At 62.8% G+C, this 16,887-nt stretch overlaps 3 protein-coding genes across 3 annotated transcripts; all 3 read right to left on the bottom strand.

Moving 5' to 3' along the window:
• Positions 1-364: 364 nt before the first annotated feature.
• DNAI2 (dynein axonemal intermediate chain 2) lies at positions 365-4,792 on the bottom strand. The gene is made up of 12 exons (XM_041409307.1): positions 4,610-4,792; positions 4,327-4,488; positions 4,129-4,253; positions 3,450-3,592; positions 2,837-2,950; positions 2,013-2,152; positions 1,708-1,830; positions 1,288-1,514; positions 1,008-1,143; positions 784-930; positions 494-691; positions 365-412 (listed from the first exon to the last, which is right to left on the bottom strand). The coding sequence occupies exons 1-12, from the start codon at positions 4,790-4,792 to the stop codon at positions 365-367; spliced, it is 1,746 nt and encodes a 581-aa protein (XP_041265241.1).
• A 935-nt stretch (positions 4,793-5,727) lies between these two features.
• On the bottom strand, positions 5,728-12,202 carry TTYH2 (tweety family member 2). Its single transcript, XM_041409396.1, has 15 exons — positions 12,158-12,202; positions 11,784-11,956; positions 10,508-10,619; positions 9,822-10,042; positions 9,648-9,743; positions 9,492-9,564; positions 9,317-9,386; positions 9,119-9,174; positions 8,947-9,039; positions 8,779-8,871; positions 8,556-8,698; positions 8,264-8,449; positions 8,106-8,184; positions 7,670-7,687; positions 5,728-6,849 (listed from the first exon to the last, which is right to left on the bottom strand). The coding sequence occupies exons 1-15, from the start codon at positions 12,200-12,202 to the stop codon at positions 6,772-6,774; spliced, it is 1,536 nt and encodes a 511-aa protein (XP_041265330.1). The 3' UTR covers positions 5,728-6,771.
• Positions 12,203-12,786: 584 nt separating this feature from the next.
• On the bottom strand, positions 12,787-14,305 carry RPL38 (ribosomal protein L38). The gene is made up of 5 exons (XM_041409196.1): positions 14,251-14,305; positions 14,054-14,085; positions 13,765-13,825; positions 13,072-13,194; positions 12,787-12,874 (listed from the first exon to the last, which is right to left on the bottom strand). The coding sequence occupies exons 2-5, from the start codon at positions 14,054-14,056 to the stop codon at positions 12,849-12,851; spliced, it is 213 nt and encodes a 70-aa protein (XP_041265130.1). The 5' UTR covers positions 14,057-14,085; positions 14,251-14,305; the 3' UTR covers positions 12,787-12,848.
• Between the last annotated feature and the right edge of the window lie 2,582 nt (positions 14,306-16,887).

The raw sequence follows: 16,887 nt of genomic DNA, 5'->3' as shown, positions 1-16,887 counted from the left end.
CCCTGTGCTGCCCTGGGTGCTTGGCTGTGCTCAGGCACTGGCTTTGAGTGTCCTGGGTCATGGAAAGGACAGAAGGAGCAGGAGGGACGTGACTTTCCCACCCTCTGCTCGACCCTGCTGTGACAAGAGAAGAAATGTGACATGGAAAGCACCAGTTTATTCACACCAAAGAAAATAATGATGCAAAGGCCAGGGAGCAGCTGTGGGGTCAGGGGGCTGTGCAGGGTCCCCCACTTGCCACCCCAGGAGGGCAGAGAGCCCAGGAGAGCTGCCTGGCCTGGGAACAGTGGCCTCGTCCCTGCAGCAGCTCTGGCATGGAGGGGAAAGGAAGGTGCAGCTGGAGGACACTGACCTTGGCATCCTTCTACTCCTCCTGGCTTCCCTCCTGTGCAGCTGCCTCCCCCTCTTCACCCTGAAAGACAGAGGTTCACCCTGTCCCCTTGCCCTAGCTGGGGTCCCTGCCATGGTGGCCAGGCTGTCCCATCCCCGTTACCTCTCCGGGCACTTCCAGGCCCCTCCTCCGCCGCTCTGCCTTGATGCTTGAGAGGAAATCTGCTTGGGCCTGCTTGAACACCTCCTGGGGATCCTCCTGCTCCTCTGGCTCGGCCCGCAGGCGCTCCTGCTCCCGCAGCAGCCGCTCCCGATACTTGTCCTGCAGGACTTTCTCCCGCCTCGCCTCCCGCTCGAACATCTGGGGGCAGATGTGGGGCACAGGGGACCCTGTGACGTGTTTGGGGACAGCACGGGGCTGCAGGCAGAGTGTGGGGCTCAGGTGGAACATACTGCAGAGGTCAGGGTCTTCTCGTTCTTCCGGAGGGTGCAGAGCCCTGGGGAGATCTCCAGGAGGGACACAGTGCCCTGCCTGGTGCCAAAGGCGATGATGCGCCCGTTGTCCTGCGAGCACAGGCTGAGCAGGGGATCATTGGACACCTGGGGACAGGGCACAGGTGGGTGGTGACACTCGGCCCTGGGGTGATGTGAGGGTCGCAGAGGTGCTGGGGACCCACCCTGAGGCTGAGGGACGGTTCCTTCTGGTGGAAGAGGAAGTCCCAGATGTCCAGGGTCCCGTCCGACCTGGCGGTGAAGAACACGGCCGGCTTCACAGGGCTCCAGCACACGTCCAGCAGGTAGCAGGTGTGGTACCTTCCAGCAGAGCCAGTCCTCAGCCACACTGGCTCTGCCCTGCCTCAGTCACCAGCCCAGAGCTGACCAGACCCCACCGCCACCTGCCCTGGGGATGATTTCTGGCCGACTAAAGGTCCTCTACTACCTCTAAAGGAGACCTACTTGGTCTCCATAATTGATGATGAATCCATCAGCTCCTCTGTCCAGATCCGAGCAGTCCAGTCACCAACTGACAGGAAGACTTTGGGGAAGAAGGGGTTCCTGGTCACCCTGTAGACAGCCCCGATGTGGCTCCTGAAGATGTTGGCGATTTTCTCCGGTGGTGTCTTGGCATCGCGGTTGCAGGAGATGATGATGCCCTGCTCTGTGCCCACCAGGAACTTGGTGGGCTGGGGGTGGGAGCAGGAGAGTGCAGCTGTCAGCAGGATGGAGACCCCATGGTGTGGGGGGCAGCGAGGGATCCTGCTGCAGCCAGAACCCTGGGACCCACCACCACGGGAGGGTTTAGGGACTGGAACCCCTGTGCTGGGCTCCCCCTCCTGCCTAGGCCAGGGTGTGGGTGGTGGGCACAGGGACACTCACCAGGATGGGTGCAAAGTCCAGGGAGATGGCACCAAGAGCCTGATTCAGCTGATCTTGCCGGGTGATGTCCAAGACCAGCCTCTCGCTGGGCTGTGACATCTTGCGGATGTCCCACCACAGGACCTGTGGGGACAAGGCGTGGCAGGGGCTGTGGGGGCTGCTCCCAGCACAGGCAGAGGTGCTGACAGTCCTGCAGCTGCCCCGTGCCAGCCTGGGAGACCGAGATCTTGTGCTGCTGAGGGGCAGGGCTGGCACAGGAAGCTCTTCAGGAGCCCCTGGCCCCCTCTCCTGTTGCAGCCCCTCACCTGCCCGTCGGTGGAGCCTGAGAAGCACTCGGTGCCTGTTCGGGAGGGCAGCCAGCACGCTCCGTACACGGGGTCCCTGTGGCTGAACTCCACAGGGGTCATCTCCATGGGCAGCCCCCCTTTCCTGGTGTCCCAATACACTGGGAAGGAAAAGAAAAGCCCCGGCCCAGCTCCTTTCTTTGTCACGTTTCCCCCACTGTCCAAGCTGCAACAGGGAGCAAACCTCACCCAGTGCTTCTCAGAGATCATCCAGGGTGGTGGGAGAGGTAGGAGCACAGCACCCGACCTGCTCATCCCCTGGATCCATCCATCCATCCATCATCCATCCATCATCCATCATCCATCCATCCATCCTCCTGCTCATCCTCTGGATCCATCCATCCATCCATCCATCCATCCTTCCATCCATCCATCCCTCCATCATCCATCCATCCATCCCTCCATCCATCCATCCATCCATCCATCCTTCCATCCATCCATCCCTCCATCATCCATCCATCCATCCCTCCATCCATCCATCCATCCATCCATCCTTCCATCCATCCATCCCTCCATCATCCATCCATCCATCCCTCCATCCATCCATCCATCCATCCATCCCTCCATCCATCCATCCATCCATCCATCCATTCATCCATCCATCCATCCATCCGCTGTGAAGGGCTCCCTGGCACAGTGTCCTCCCCTCCCTGGGTGCCTGCTCAGGTGAGCACACACCTGGCCACAGGTAAATCCCAGGGTTTCTCCTGTGCTCCCAGGGGCAGCACAGATTCTGTCAGTGCAACAGGGCTGGAGCCAGGCTGGAGCAGAATTAACCCCCTCACCTATCTGCCCGTTGTAGCAGCCTCCCAGCACGTGATGCCAGTCCTTGGAATTGTACTCCAGGGTCACCACAGGGGATGAGGGCTTGAGGGTGAGCTCTGGGGTGTAGGGTTTTTCTGCCAAGGAGGGATGAGTGAAGAGTAAAGGGTGAAGCCCCCAAAAGCAGCCCCCAGCCCACCCTGCTGTCCCCACCCGTTCCCTGACACAGCTGTGCAGGATGATGTGCCTATGTCACTGGAGCTGGCCTAGGGACAGACCCTCAGCACACAAATCTGCATTCCCACCCTTCTCTTTGTCCTTTTCACTCCAAAACACATCAGGTGTGAGACAGGCTTGGACAAGTCTCACCCCGGGCTCCTGCTGCCTCTTCCTTCCTTCATTACCAGCTGAACCACATCAACACAAGACCCTCATGTGAGGCTCTGCTGCCTGGCATGGCTGGGGAGCCATAGAGTGGGATTTCAGTGGTGATTTCCCACCTCCCAGCTCCCATTTCTCCTGTTTCTGCACTGAGGCTCCCCCAGCGACCCTCCCCGGGGTGCTGCAAGCCTCCACCTGCTCTCTGAGACACAAAGTGCTTCCCCTATCACCTGCTGGGTTTGGCCTTGCCCTTACCCAGATCCCAGATGTAGGAATCAAAGCTCAAGTCCTTCCTGCTGTCCTGGAAGTCCAGGCTGCAATAAGCCACGGCCATGGCCCGGTTGCCGTCGGGGTGCCAGGAGACGTGCGTGGCCATCCTCCTGGGCCTGTTGGGGTCCCTTTGGGGCGACACATCAGCCAAGATGGGTCAGTTTGCAAATCCCTGGGATGAACATCTCCCACAGGGAATTGTGGAAACCACAAGGAAACCAATCTGCAGCCCTCGAGCCTTGAGTGCAGGAAATGATTCTCCTGAGGGGTCGGGAGGGGGGAGAAGAGTTGATGATTTCATCCTCTTTCCAGTCATAACTTTCTAAAAATCCAATTATCTTACTGGATCTGACTCCTAAACAGCCCTGATGTGGAAATTAACCTTAGAGGCACCAAGAACAAGGAGGAAAATCCAAAGCACCATCAGGAGATGCTCAGAGCTGAGTCTGACCCTGGTTCCCATCCCCAAATTGCCTGGGCAGGGCGAGGGGCAGGGATGGAGTGGTGGGGCATGGAGGGTTCAGGTTTGTGGATCACTGCACCCACAAACTGCACCAGGACCACTCCAAACCCACTGGAATTTAACTCCTAACGTTCCCCCATTTTCTGTGAAGGTGGTTTGACTCCGCTGAGGCTCTGGAGAGCCCCCCCAGCTGCGTGCTACCTGACGACATTGATGGTTTTGGCTGAGGGATGCTCCTCCTCCTCCTCCTCTTCCTCCTCTTCCTCCTCAAAATATTCCTCATAGATGTCGATGGTGTTGTTCTGCCTGATGTAGTGCTCCATCACCTGCAGGGACAGCACGGCTCTGGGGGACTCTGGGGGGCCCGGGGGGTCTGGGGGGATCAGGGCAGGCTCTTACGAAGCCGAGGCGCTGCACAGTCTTGGTGTAGGCCTCTTCCCTCTCCACCTCCTCCCGGTAGCGAGAGGTCAGCTCCGAGTTCTTGGGGTCGACGTGCTTGGGCCAGCCGCCCTCCACGTGGTTCACACCCCGGATGGCCACCTCTGCCCGCTGCGTGTTCACCTGGCCGTGGGGACACAGAGGGGACGGAGCCCTGAGCCCTAAAGGTGCCTGTCATGCCGTGTCCCCCCCGGCCAGCTGCCCCCTCACGGGTGACACGCCGGGATGTCCCCTCCGCCCATACCTCGTGCACGGCCATGACAGGACCCTCCTGCACCCCAAAGTCCACGGGGTCCTGGGGGATGAAGTCGTCAGCCAGGCTGGGGTCGGGCGGGATGTCCACGGTCACCTCGGCCAGAAGGTCTGAGAAGCTGCAGGGCCGGCCGAACTCGCTGCGCTTCCGCGAGTACTCGTACTTGATCTCCATGGTGGCAGGGAATGGGAGGGACTCGGGAGCTCAGGAGGGAGGGTCCTCCAAGGGAACCCCAAAAAGGAGCGGGGTCCCCAGGGATGGCGAGCTGCAATGGGGATGGAGGGCCTTGGGGAAGGCTAAAGGGAAACAGCGGCCTCAGGGAGGAAGAGAGAGTTCCAAAGGAGAGTGGGAGCCTCTGAGAGGACCCCAAAAGGGAGTGGGGTTTGCAGGGATGGAGAGTGGGGATCTCAGGGAGCTCCAAGAAGGAGAGAGGGTTTCAGGGATGAAGGAAAAGGAAAAAAGGAATGGGAGCCTCAAGGAGACCCAAATGTGAACAGAGGCCCTGGAGAGGGAGGATGCTGAAACAGACTGAGAACCTCAGGAAGCCCCAAAAGGAAATGGGGTCCCAGATGGAGGACCCCAAAAGGGAGTGGGGACCCTCCAGAGCCCAAGAAGACTGTGTGGGCCTTGGGAATGACTCAAAAGGGAACAAGAACCTCAGGGAGTCCCAGCAGATCCCAAAGGGAGAGGGAACGCAAATGCGAGCAGGGATCCTGTGCAGGGAGGATCTTGAGAGGGCCTCCAAAGGCAGCGAGAGCCTCAGGGAGCCTCAGAGCGGAGCTGAGCCACAAGGACGGAGTGATGAAGCGCCCAGGGTGACAAGGGACCCCGCGGAGGCCCCGGGACCCCGGTGGGGCCTGGTCCCGTCCCGCTCCGGTGGGGCCTGACCGGGGACGCGTCGCCGTTGCCAGGCAACAGCCTGTCGCCGTTGCCAGGCAACAGCCTGTCCCCGATCACGTGACACCGGCGCCACAGTCACGTGACGCCGCCCTCACAGCAATGGCGGCGGCGTGCGACGTCACGTCCGCCGCCATGTTGGGAAGGTCAACGCAGAAGCGCCTCAAACACTGACTTATCCCCCCCAAAAAAACCCGCGCGGGAGACAGTAATTTAGTCCAAGTGTTTATTATCTTTTCTCCCAAAAGGGCACAAACAAATCCAGCCGGACTCCAGCTCCCAGCCGGAGTCCTTTGGTTAGTTCACATGCGGTTACAACAGCTCCTCTACCAGTACCGTTACATGGAAACGTTAAAAGCCAAGAAAATAAAAAAATCCCTCGGGACAGTCCCCAAGGGGAGGGATGCTAGTCATGGGGAATATGGAGAGGGGGAGTCAGGGGGATGTCCTGGCCCTGGGGGGGGGGGCACTGCCCTGTCCGCACCCTTTGGGGTCTGGGTGGGTGGGACAGGGGGTCCATCCCTGCTCCAGGGGGAAGGGGCCTTTCCTGGGGATCCGTGTGCCAAAGGGCAGCCCCAAAGGGCCAAGTTCAGCTCCTACTGCTCTCCCAGCTCCTCACCATGGAGCCCTGGAAATGCTGGCTGAGCTTCCAGGGTGGCAGGTCCACGTTGTCCCTTCCCAGGGATGCCCCAACAGCTCCTGTCCCTCTCCCAGGGGATGTGTGACCACTCCAGGGCAGCAGGAGGAGGGGAGCCTGCCCCAGACCACACCTGCCCTGGGGAGCCAAAAAGAGCCTAAACCCACCCCAAAACCCACTACAAACCCCACTGCAGCGACTCCTCTCTGAACACAGCCAGCACCCCCCAAATTCCAGGGTAAAGCGAAGGAAAACCAGCAAGGCCAAAACATCCCCAATTCCCCATCCTGGGAACGCTCCGGCCGCGAGGGGAGCTGGGGCAGCAGGGAAGGGCTGGGGAAGGGGTTGGGATCACTAGTGGTTGGTGCTGCATTGCTACGGGAGCCCCTGCCCGCGGCCCGAGGCAGCGCGGCCCGCGGTTCGCGCTCCGGAACGTTCCACAGGGACGGGAGGAGCTCCGGAGCCCCCTCCGCGCTCTGGGAGCCCGTAAGGCAGCGGGATGTGGGGCTGCCGAGGGCAGGGGGTGCTGGGGGGCTCCAGGCTGGTCCCCCAGCCCCGCCGCGGCTCCTACCCCGCGCTCTCCCTGCAGGCTCTTTGGTGTCCCGCGCCGAATCTCCTCCTAGGCCGGGAAGTCGCCGCGGTGCCGGACGTGCTCATCGGTGACCGCCAGGTACGTGGCTCTCATGCTCGGGGAGTACTGGGGGGGGCACATGGTGGGGGTCAGCACCCCAAAACGCCCCACGCTGCCCCGCGGGCTGTTCCCAAATTAATCTGCCAGGTGGGCACGGAAAGGGCCAGGCCCTGCTGGGGGAGACAAGACACCCCTCCCCAAGCCAAAACCCTTCCAGCCCATCCAGCCCTGCTTTGTCCCTTCCCAGGTTCATCCTCCGCCTTCCCAGCTTCCCAAATTCATCCCAAATCTGCCCATGGGGGGGTGTGTGTGGGATGCCAGGAGCCCAAGCCTGCAGCCCCCCCCAGGATCACATCCCTCCAGGATTTCCCAGCAGGGAGGATCATCCCGGGCAGGCATTAAGGAAGATTATTCCGAGTTTGTTATTCTGGACTCGGAAAGTGTTTCCTCAGGAATCTGAATCCTGTGTGAATTAGACTATTCAGGGCTGGGAGAAGCGCTCCAATTAATCCCCCCACTCGTGTCCCCCCCACCGGGAGGAGGCTCTCGCCAGCTGCCAGGTCTGGGAGATGGGATCCAAGCTTCCACCTGGTGGAAAAAATCATCCCTGGAGGAGAGTGACAGTATTTCTGCCAGGGCAGCATTCCTGGAGCCATATCCTGGCTGGGAGGGGTTGCACTGCTGCACGGATTGAGACAGGGACCAGCATCCCAACAAGTGGGAGCTGAAAATCCTCCTGGCCCTTTGTCCCCACCTCCCTGAGCTCTCTGCACCCCAAAAGCCAAGCAGGAAAAGGGGATGGAGGGAGGTGCGGAAGGGTGAGAAGGAGGGGAGAACCTGGCTGCTGCCCTGGGATAAGGAGGGAGAAGGAAGTGGCTGAACTTACTCTTGATGGGCAACTTAGCTCCAAAATAATGGATGCAAAAAATTAAAAGAAGTCACAAAAAAAAAAAAAAAAAAAAAAAAAGAAAGGAAAAAAAAAAAAGAAAAAAGAAATTAAAAAAAAAAGACAAGGAATAAAAAATGAAGCAGCAATACCAGACAGGGCAGGATTAACGAGCAGGGAAATGGGAATGTGAGGGGAGAGACTGCGAGGAGCATCCTCTGAGAGCCAGGATGGAGAGGAAGCACCAGGAAGAGAGGGAGGGGAGGCTTATTTTGGTGTCCCCCAGCACGTGGCTGTGCCCCCTCCCCACGGGTGGCCGGGAATTGGGTTAGAGTCGAGCAGGAGGAATCAGAATCTGCCATCCCTGCCCCACCCAGCAGATCCAGCGTGACCCCCCCGGGTGCCACAAGGGTTTGGCCTCGGTCACCCATCGTACCGTGGGGGGAGGAGAGCCCCTGCCGATGAGGGGCACGTTCTCGTAGCGGGGGTTCCCTCCGAAGAGCACGGCCTGGTTCCTGGGGGCACAGCGAGACCCCCGTCACCCCCGTGCCCAGCACGGCTGCCGGGCGGCGGCGGGGGCTCGGGGGGGCTCACATGTACTCGGAGACGGGCGCGTTGGACACGGTCTGCGCCGGGGGGTGCAGGCTGCTCTGGCTGCCCAGGCTGCTGCTGTAGCTGCAGAAGCTGCGCAGCTGCCCCCGCGGCGGGCGGTGCGCGGCCATGCGCCGCGCCTGCGGGTTGAACGGGTCCTCCTCGTCCATGTCGTCGTAGTCCCGCTCCCTGTGGGGACAAGGTGCTGGCAGTCACACCCCGGCTGACAAAAGTGGGGGTCTCTGTGCCCAGGGGGAGGGCAGGGGGCCGGGCTGGGGGTCTGGGGCACACGCACCGCCCCGCCAGCTGCTGCCAGGCGCGCGGGGCCGCGCAGATCACCGTGGAGAAGGCGGCGGCCGCCAGCAGGGAGAAGAGCCCGAGGTAGAGCAGCCCCTCCACGCCGTCGTAGCAGATCCCGATGAGGCCATCGAGGTAATCCTGGTGGGACACAGGCAGGGCAGAGCTGGTGGCACTGCGGGGGGAGCCCAGAGCAGGTTCCCAGTCAGCCCCCCCCTCACCTTGTGCAGCCCCCGGCAGTCCAGCAGGGCCGTCAGCTGGTGCAGGCTGGTCTCCGAGGAGTTGAGGAGCTGCTGGACCCCCAGCAGGTCTTTCTGTGGGAAAAGGGGGGTCAGGCAGCTCTGGGGAGCAGAGAGAAGGATGGGGATCCCTGCTCCTCTCTCCTGTACCTCAGCTGTGGGGAAGAGGGGCAGTGCATACTGGATGAGCCCCTGGATCTGGATCTGCATGGTGGTCAGTGAGCGCTGGAACACGGTGAGAGCCTGCAGGGGGGAGTGGGGCACAGTCACAGACCCCCCCAGCCCCAGGCAGCACCAAAGGGGGTGCCCACCCCCCCTGTACCTGCTGGAAGGGGCTGCTCAGGCTCTGGTCACAGTACAGGTAATAATGAACCACCTCTGCAGAGAGAACGGGAACATCAGCAGGAGCATCCCGGGGCACAGGGAGCCGTGGGGGGACAGTGGCAGGGGGGACACCGGACCCCCAGGTGGATTTTGGGGTCCTGCCCATGCTCGCCTCCACCTCGCAGCCAGCCCTCACCTGCGCTGATCTCATCGTCCGTCTGGTTCATGATGAACTTGTCCGGGGCCACGCAGAAGTCACTGGTGCCCTGTGGGGACAGAGGGATGTCACCGATGCCCGCAGCGCTCGGCACAGCCCCGAGCAGCCCTTCCCTCCCTCCCTCCCTCCCTCCCTCCCCTCCTGCCCCACTCACCACCGCGGCCGCCGTGTCCACGGCCATGGAGGCCCAGCTGAGGACCAGCATGAGCAGCCCACAGCACAGCATCCTGCAGGGAGAGCAGGGAGCACGAGAGGGGAGCATGGCTGGGGGTCCCCGTGAGCCCCCCGAGGCCATGCCCAGGGTACTCACATGACCAGGAGGCAGCGGGAGTGCTTGGCCAGCCCCAGGCAGGCCAGCAGGCAGACGGTGAGCACGAGGATGAAGAAGAGCAGGTAAGCCAACCACCTGGGTGCAGAGGAAGGCTCTGTCACTCACAGGCACGTCCCCAGCCCTGCTGGGACACCCTGGGACGCTGGAGCTCACCGGTAATACTCGACATAGGCCACCTGTCCCGACAGCTCGGTGAGGTCAGCGCTGACGCCCCGCCAGGCCGGCAGCCCCTGGAGCTGCAGGGCAATGCTGCCAGCCAGCTGCTGGGTGAACTTGAGGGTCTGCACGTAATCCCCCCGTGAAGCCAGCAGCTCGTTCAGCCGTGCCAGGTGCTGCTCCAGCACTCCCTGCATCTGCAGCGTGGTGCTGGCAACCTGCGGCCACCAGGATTGTCAGTCCCCGGGATGGACAGTCCCCAGGATGGTCAGTGCCCCAGGATGGTCATTCCCCTGGGATGGTCAGTCCCTGGGATGGTCAGTGCCCCGGCATGGTCAGTCCCCGGGATGGTCAGTCCACAGGATGGTCATTCCCCTGGGATGGTCAGTCCCCCAGGATGGTCAGTGCCCTGGGATGGTCAGCACCCACCAGCCTGGCAGAGCCACATGCCCCATCACTGGAATGCTTTCTTCGGGAGAGCAGCTCCACCCCACCCCTGAACAGCCCTGCCATGGCCCCGACCCGGCCCTGCTGGGCCACAAAGGTCCCTTTCTGTGGGGTGACGTCACCCTCCCGCGCTCGGCCAGCACAGCCACCCCAGGGGCTCGGCCGGACGTCCCTCCCTGGTGCTTCAACCAAACCCACAGCGGGGGACTGAGGCAGCCCGGGGGCCGTGGCCCTACCAGGGAGTCGATGCCAGTGAGGGTTTGGTTGGCGTGGTCCAGGGCATAGAGCAGCTGGAAAACCCCGTCGTTGGTCTCGCTGTTCCCGTAGAAGCCGATGCCAACGGCCGCGCTGTGGGCAGAGAGGGGACCCTGATGAGCGGGGAGGGACACGCTCACCCTGCCACACCTGCCGGACTGGGGACACCGCCCTGCTTTTGGGGGACAGCCCACCAACGGCAGGGCAGAGACAAAGAGTGGGGCAGGGACAGCACCACGATGGGAACCTGCTCCTGCTGGTGACAGGGGCCTGGGGACAGCCGGAGCTGCTCCGTGGGCACGGTGGCTTGGAAGCTCCTCCTGCCAAACCCCGAGAGATTGAGGGCGGAGGGGCTGGGCCAAGCAGATTAGGGGAATCCGCTGGAAGCGCCGTGGCTCCGATTAAACCTTCGGCTCCCTGCAGCTGCTGCAGAGCTCCCCATGGAGCCCATGGAGCTCAGAGCTGGCTCCGAGGACAGAGGTGCCCGTGGCCATGTCCTGGCCGGGCACGTGCCCACAGGTGGCCAGTGCACACGATGCTCGCCAAACCCCGGTACAACCTACACACACCAGCCCAGCTGGGGGGGGGTTCAAAGCCCCCAGGAGCTGCAGAGTGCCCCCCTGCCATGCTGGGAGGGCTGGGGGAGCTCGCTGAGCTCATTAGTGCCATTTCCCTGTCTCCCTGTTTCCCTGCTCCGTGCGAGGCTCGCAGGCAGCCATCTCGCTCCGCCCCAGCACAGCTCCCTTTGTCTGGAGCGAGGGTCGTGGCCAGGCAGTCAAAGGGGCCCGTGGCCCATCCTGCTCCCCCCCAGGCCACCAATGCCGGGTGACACTCGGGATGGCTGCCCTGGGGGTCCTCCCAGCCACAGCTGCCCCGAACCGAGGTGGGTTTGGAAAGCCCCCAGAGCGGTGCTGGGTGAAGAAGCGTCCCCTTGTCTAATTGTTGTGGTTGCAATTAAGGCCGGGCACAAGGGACCTGCCAGCTGGGTCACGCTGCTGCCCGCCATCTGCTCGGGGCTGGGATTAGCGACCGGCCACGCTCCCGCCCGGGATTAGCCGGGAAGGCGGCACAGCCCTGACGGGGACGGGGCCGGGGCTGGCCCGCAGCTGGTCCCTGGGGCTGCCCCAGCAGCTGCACGGGAGGAGGCAGGGATGGAGCACGTTTGTTGCACAGATCTAATTAAAGCGACTCGTGCCTGGAGCGCAGAGTCCCCCCGGTGACAGGGGGACACTACCAGGCCCCTGTCCTCGTCCTCACCAGCAGATGAGCCCGGCGGTGACGGCCATCCAGGTGACACAACACGAGTGCGGCCGCTTGGTCTCGGGGTCCTGGTCCCTCTTGCAGCAGCACAGGCAGATCAGGTACACGATGAGGAAGAGGAGGTTGAGGCCGAGGCACACGGCGGCCACCAAGCCCAGGACAAGCAGCGACTGGAAGGAGACAGGGGACAGTCAGACGCCGTGCCCGTGACCCGCTCGCGCGGCCGGGATGCGGCCGCGTTCCGCGCCCCACGGGACTGTCACGTGTGGAAGAGGAAGAAGCGTCCCCGTCCCCGTCCCCAGCCCTGTCCCCGTTCCCACGCAGGGTCCCCCAGCCGCGGTGGCCGAGCCGGGGGAGCAGCCGCCCCTTGCCGGGCTGTCGGGGCACCGAGAGCGCGGCGCTGTCCCCCTCCCCATGCAGGGGTCACGGCGGGCCGTGCCCCGGGATGCCGGGGGGCCGCGGCGGCTCCGGCAGCGCGGAGCAGGGGCTCGGGAGGAGCAGAGGAAGCGGCGGGGCCGGGAGGGGAGCGGCGGGGCCGGGGGTGCCGGTGCCGGCCGGCCCGGGCGATGAAAGGCGCTTTGTGCGCCGTGAGATCAGAGCTGGCGCCGGGCGCCGCCGGGAGCGGCGGACACGCCCCGGGAGCCACCCACCGGTACCGCCCCCCGGTACCGCCCCGCGCCCCGCCCCGGCAGCGGCCGCCGGGCAGGGACCGGCACGGCGACACCGCAGCCCCTGCTGCAGGGGCACCTCCAGCACCTGACAGCCCCTGCTGTGCGGGACGCGCCGCTGGCCCCGTGTGCCACCCCCAAGTCCCGCGGGTCCTGTCCCCAGCTGTCACCCCAGAGCAAACGGGCAGCTCCAGCTCCGGTGAGTCCCCGGTGCCCACCGGTACCAGAACCGGCCCACGGCCCCTCTGCCGGGAGCAACATCAGCCCCAGGACCCCAGAGTGGCTCCAGGGCCAGGAACGGCAAGTTGTGAAAGACCAAACGTGACACCAGGAACAGTTTTTTATTTATTTTAACAAACACAGAGAATCCAACAGGCACGCAGCTGATCCCGGCTCACTTCAGCTCCTTCACGGCCAGACCTGGGGAGGAGAGAGGCCATGGACTGGGGGGCTCAGGCATGGAAGGGGGGCCCGGAGCCCTCCAGCTCCACGAGGACACCAAGCACCGACCCTGGCAAGGCGCTGGTGGTGACACCAGCTCCAGGGACCCTTGCACAGGGAGGAGGCTCTCACACCCCCCTCAATCCCACCCATCCAACGGGAGATTCCCAGGATACCTGGGGGCAGGGACTGCTTCAGCTTCTCAGCCTTCTCCTTGTCGGTGATGACCAGGGTGTAGAGGTACCGGCTGCAGCGCACCTTGAACTTCACATTGTCCTTGTTCTTCTTGATCTTGACGGCTGCGGGGTGGAGGGGACAGCAGGGACATCCCAGATGTCATCCCTGGGGAATTCAGTGCACGCCCTGCCCCGTGCAGAAACCTCCAGCTCCATCCAGAGCGAACACGGGGAAGAAAAAGCCCCGTGAGGGCTCAACTCTCCCTTGTCACAGGATTCCCCAGGGATCCTGCGACAGCCAGATCCAAACAAGAGGGAGAAGAGGGGAAAAACTCCTCCTGTGTTGTTGAACAGTGAGACAAGGCAGCACTTTGTCTCAATTATCCTCGTTCTGTGGTGGCAACAGAAATCTCCCGTTGAGGATGACGAATGAATCACCTGTGGTGGCAGAACTCCAAGGTTCCACACGCACCATCCCACAGAGCAGGGGGATGTTTGGGAATTGCCTCCAGGGGTTTGGCAGAACCCCCAGGGAATGCACGGCTGGGAGCAGCGGTCCCAGGGACACCCCAGCCCGGAGCCCACCGCAGGGACCTGTCACCGAGCCCCGGGCACAGCAGGCCAGCCCTGATGGCTCGGCACTGCCAAGGCCAGCAGCTCGAGCAGCCCCCGGCCTGCCCAGACCCCACTCACACTTGGCGTCCTTCCGCCGCGCCGTCAGCAGGAAGTCCTTGATCTCCTCAATCTTGCGAGGCTGCGAGGCCAAACACAAACTCACGGAATGAAAATCGTGGAATGTTCCGCTAGGAAAGGACCCCAAAGCCCACCCGGTTCCACCCCGAGCCATGGGCAGGCACAGCTCCAGGCCCGGGGCTCGCTCCCCAGCCACAGAACCCCCAGGGCCCCGCTCACCCACCCCCATCCTGCGCCCCAGACCCCCAAAGCCACCCGTGCCTCCCCCTCGCAGCCCCCGGCCCCTCACCATGGTTCCAGCCCAGTTTCGGCAGCTCAAACCTGAGGCAAAAACAGACCAAGGTGGTGTCAGCGCAGCCCCCCGCCATCGCGCCCCCCGCCCCCGCCATCGGGTGNNCGCCCCGAGGCCCCCCGGTGCCGCGAGGCCGCGGATGGCGGCGGATCCCCCGAGGCCCCCCCGGGGTCCCCCCAGCCGCCATCGCTCACCCGCAGCCGCTGAGCACAAACCGGAAATGAGAGCGGCACTTCCGCATCCGGGGCTTTATTTCCTACGGCGCGGGCGGCGGACAAAAAGCTTCGGATGGCGGAGGCGGGCGCTGCGATGAGCGGGCGGGGGCTCAGCCCCGGTGCGGGCGGGACCGGCGGCGGCCGCGGAGGGAATTCCGGGCACCTCCAGCCTCCCGGAGCCGGGCACGGCCGGGAGCTGCCGGGCACGGGGAGCAGGGCGGGCTGCTGACGGTTTCCCGAGCCGCTGAACCCCTCCGGGGATGATCCGTCTGAGGTTCCGAACCGGGGAGCCCCGGGCGGTGCTGGCGCCCGGTACCCGGGCAGGGCTGCAATGAACCCGTTCTGCCACAAGAGAGAGCTTCGGTCCCGCTGAAAACACCAAAGCCGTGCGAAACGCCCCAAAACGCAGGGCAGAATCCTTGCGGGTGGGTGGCGAGGAGAAGGAACCCCGTCCTGGTACTGTCAGTCACTGTCACATCGTGTCACTGGCACTGTCCCCATCCCCATCCTCATCCTGGCACTGTCCCCATCGTGTCACTGTCACTGTCCCCATCGTGTCACTGTCCCCATCCCCATCCTCATCCTGGCACTGTCCCCATCGTGTCACTGGCACTGTCCCCATCCCCATCCTCATCCTGGCACTGTCCCCATCGTGTCACTGGCACTGTCCCCATCCCCATCCTCATCCTGGCACTGTCCCCATCGTGTCACTGGCACTGTCCCCATCCCCATCCTCATCCTGGCACTGTCCCCATCGTGTCACTGGCACTGTCCCCATCCCCATCCTCATCCTGGCACTGTCCCCATCGTGTCACTGGCACTGTCCCCATCCCTATCCTGTCACTCTCCCCATCCCCATTCCCATTCTGTCCCCATCCCCGTCCTGTCACTGTCCCCATCCCCATCCTGCCAAGCCCTGAGCGGGGCTGGGTGGGTTTTTTGGGGGTGCTGGGTGGGTTTTTTGGGCGTGCTGGGCCGGTTTTTTTGGGGCTGCTGGGCGGGTTTTTGGGGGTGCTGGGCCGGTTTTTGGGGTGCTGGGTTGTTTTTGGGAGTGCTGGGCCTTCAAGCCCTGAGCGGGGCTGGGCCGGTTTTTTGGGGCTGCTGGGAGAGTTTTTGGGGGAGCTGTGCCGCTTTTTGGGTGTGCTGGCCGGTTTTTTGGGGCTGCTGGGAGAGTTTTTTGGGGGTGCTGGGCTGTTTTGTGGAGTGCTGGGCGGGTTTTTGGGGTGCTGGGGTGCCCCTAAGGGGTTCTGGATGGGGTCACACCCCCCCAGTAGCTCCCAGTGCCACCCCAGCCCAGTTTCTGGGGTGAAACCCGCAGTGCCAGCCCAGGGCTCCCAGCCAGGAGAGGATTTTGGGGTGAGACCCTTCCCCCTCGCCACCAAACGAGCTTTTTAATTGTTTGATTTACTTACCTCCTCTCTGATGGGCTGATCTACTCGGCTGCCTTTTAATTGCTCCCAAACTCGAGCGGTTTTTCACGTTTTCAGAAATGCTGAATGGTGTAATTAAAGCCCTGGCAGCGTAAATCAGCGGCGCGGGAGGACGACAGCCCCGAATTAAAGCTTTTGGCATAACAATAAAACTAAAGTGCCGCGAAAAGTGCCCGTTCTGGCACCGAGGAGGGCTGAGACACCCTGCAGGCACCCCAAAATCCCCCGGGTTTTGTGGGATCGTGGAAAGATTCGGGTTGGGTCCATGGGGTTGGATGTGTTGGAGCAGCCTGGGATGGTGGAAGGTGTCGGGGGGTGGGATGGGATGAGTTTAGGGTCTGTTCCCACCCATTCCATTCCATTTTTTGTGTCGTTAATGAAGGTGTGAAGTAACCCCGGCCCCAGCACGGACCCTGAGGGCCGTCAGCGCCCTGATCCTCGGGATGGGACATTCCCACCAGCTCCTTCTCCACCCCAAATCCACCCCTCTGTGTCCCAAAACGCAGCCTGGCCTCACCCTGGGGGCAGGGGAAGGGGCTGTCCCCTGTCCCCCCCTCCTCTGTCCCCCTGGGGCAGCGTCATTCCCGCCCTCCCCAGGCAAAGGCATCACTTCTCCTTTATTAATAACATTTAAAGCCGAGTGGATGCCTAAATCAACAAAAATAATTCATGAGAGTCGTTAGCTCCTCAAAGTCAGGCTCCTTTTACGACCGACTTTAAATTAAAAAAAAAAAAAAATTAAAAAATGCCAGCCCCAAACCCCCCCCACGTTGGGAATCTGCTTTTCTAAGACATCAAATGCGTTTCCTGCCGCCTCCCCCCGGCCCGGCCCGGCTCTGCCGCCGGAGGAAATTCAATTAGCGGCCTTAATTCACCCTCCGCTGCCAGGTTTAGATTAAAAATCCTCCGGGTTCTGCTCGGGAAGCGCCGTGGGAGGATCGGGGGGGGGTCGAGCCTCGTGGTTTGGGGGTGCCCTGGAGCCCCTTGGTGTGTGGGGTTTGTGAGGTCGGTGGGGACCCTCCCCCTTCCTCCTCCTCCTCCTCCTCCTCGCCTCCGGCAGCTCCAAAGGGAGTCCTTGGAGGAAAAATGAGATTCCAAAGCCACCCCAAGGCATCCCTTCGTTCCCGGCACCCCGCCCGGGAGCTGCGGGTGCCACCTGGGCCCTTGGGGACCTGGTGGGACAGTG

The sequence above is a fragment of the Onychostruthus taczanowskii genome, unplaced genomic scaffold (genome assembly GCF_017590055.1).
Source record: "Onychostruthus taczanowskii isolate IOZ18803 unplaced genomic scaffold, ASM1759005v1 scaffold30, whole genome shotgun sequence".
Taxonomy (NCBI): Eukaryota; Metazoa; Chordata; class Aves; order Passeriformes; family Passeridae; genus Onychostruthus; species Onychostruthus taczanowskii.
The sequence above is the reverse complement of the archived record's forward strand: the minus strand, read 5'-3'. Positions and strand labels throughout refer to the sequence as shown.

Bases quoted from the DNA above. Each gene is read 5' to 3' on its own strand.
- DNAI2 (XM_041409307.1), bottom strand. From the start codon at position 4,792: ATGGAGATCAAGTACGAGTACTCGCGGAAGCGCAGCGAGTTCGGCCGG. The intron at 4,489-4,609 runs GTATGGGCGGAG...CCCCACGGCCAG, and splicing joins CTGTCATGGCCGTGCACGAG to GTGAACACGCAGCGGGCAGA. The intron at 2,153-2,836 runs GTGAGGGGGTTA...TTTCCTTCCCAG, and splicing joins CTGCTACAACGGGCAGATAG to TGTATTGGGACACCAGGAAA.
- RPL38 (XM_041409196.1), bottom strand. The intron at 13,195-13,764 runs GTGAGTGGGGTC...TCCACCCCGCAG, and splicing joins GCGGCGGAAGGACGCCAAGT to CCGTCAAGATCAAGAAGAAC. The intron at 12,875-13,071 runs GTATCCTGGGAA...TCTCCTCCCCAG, and splicing joins GAAGCAGTCCCTGCCCCCAG to GTCTGGCCGTGAAGGAGCTG.
- TTYH2 (XM_041409396.1), bottom strand. From the start codon at position 12,202: ATGGGGAGGGGGACAGCGCCGCGCTCTCGGTGCCCCGACAGCCCG. The intron at 11,957-12,157 runs GCAAGGGGCGGC...GTCTCCTTCCAG, and splicing joins CTCGGTGCCCCGACAGCCCG to TCGCTGCTTGTCCTGGGCTT. The intron at 8,872-8,946 runs GTACAGGAGAGA...CTTTTCCCACAG, and splicing joins CCCTCTTCCCCACAGCTGAG to AAAGACCTGCTGGGGGTCCA.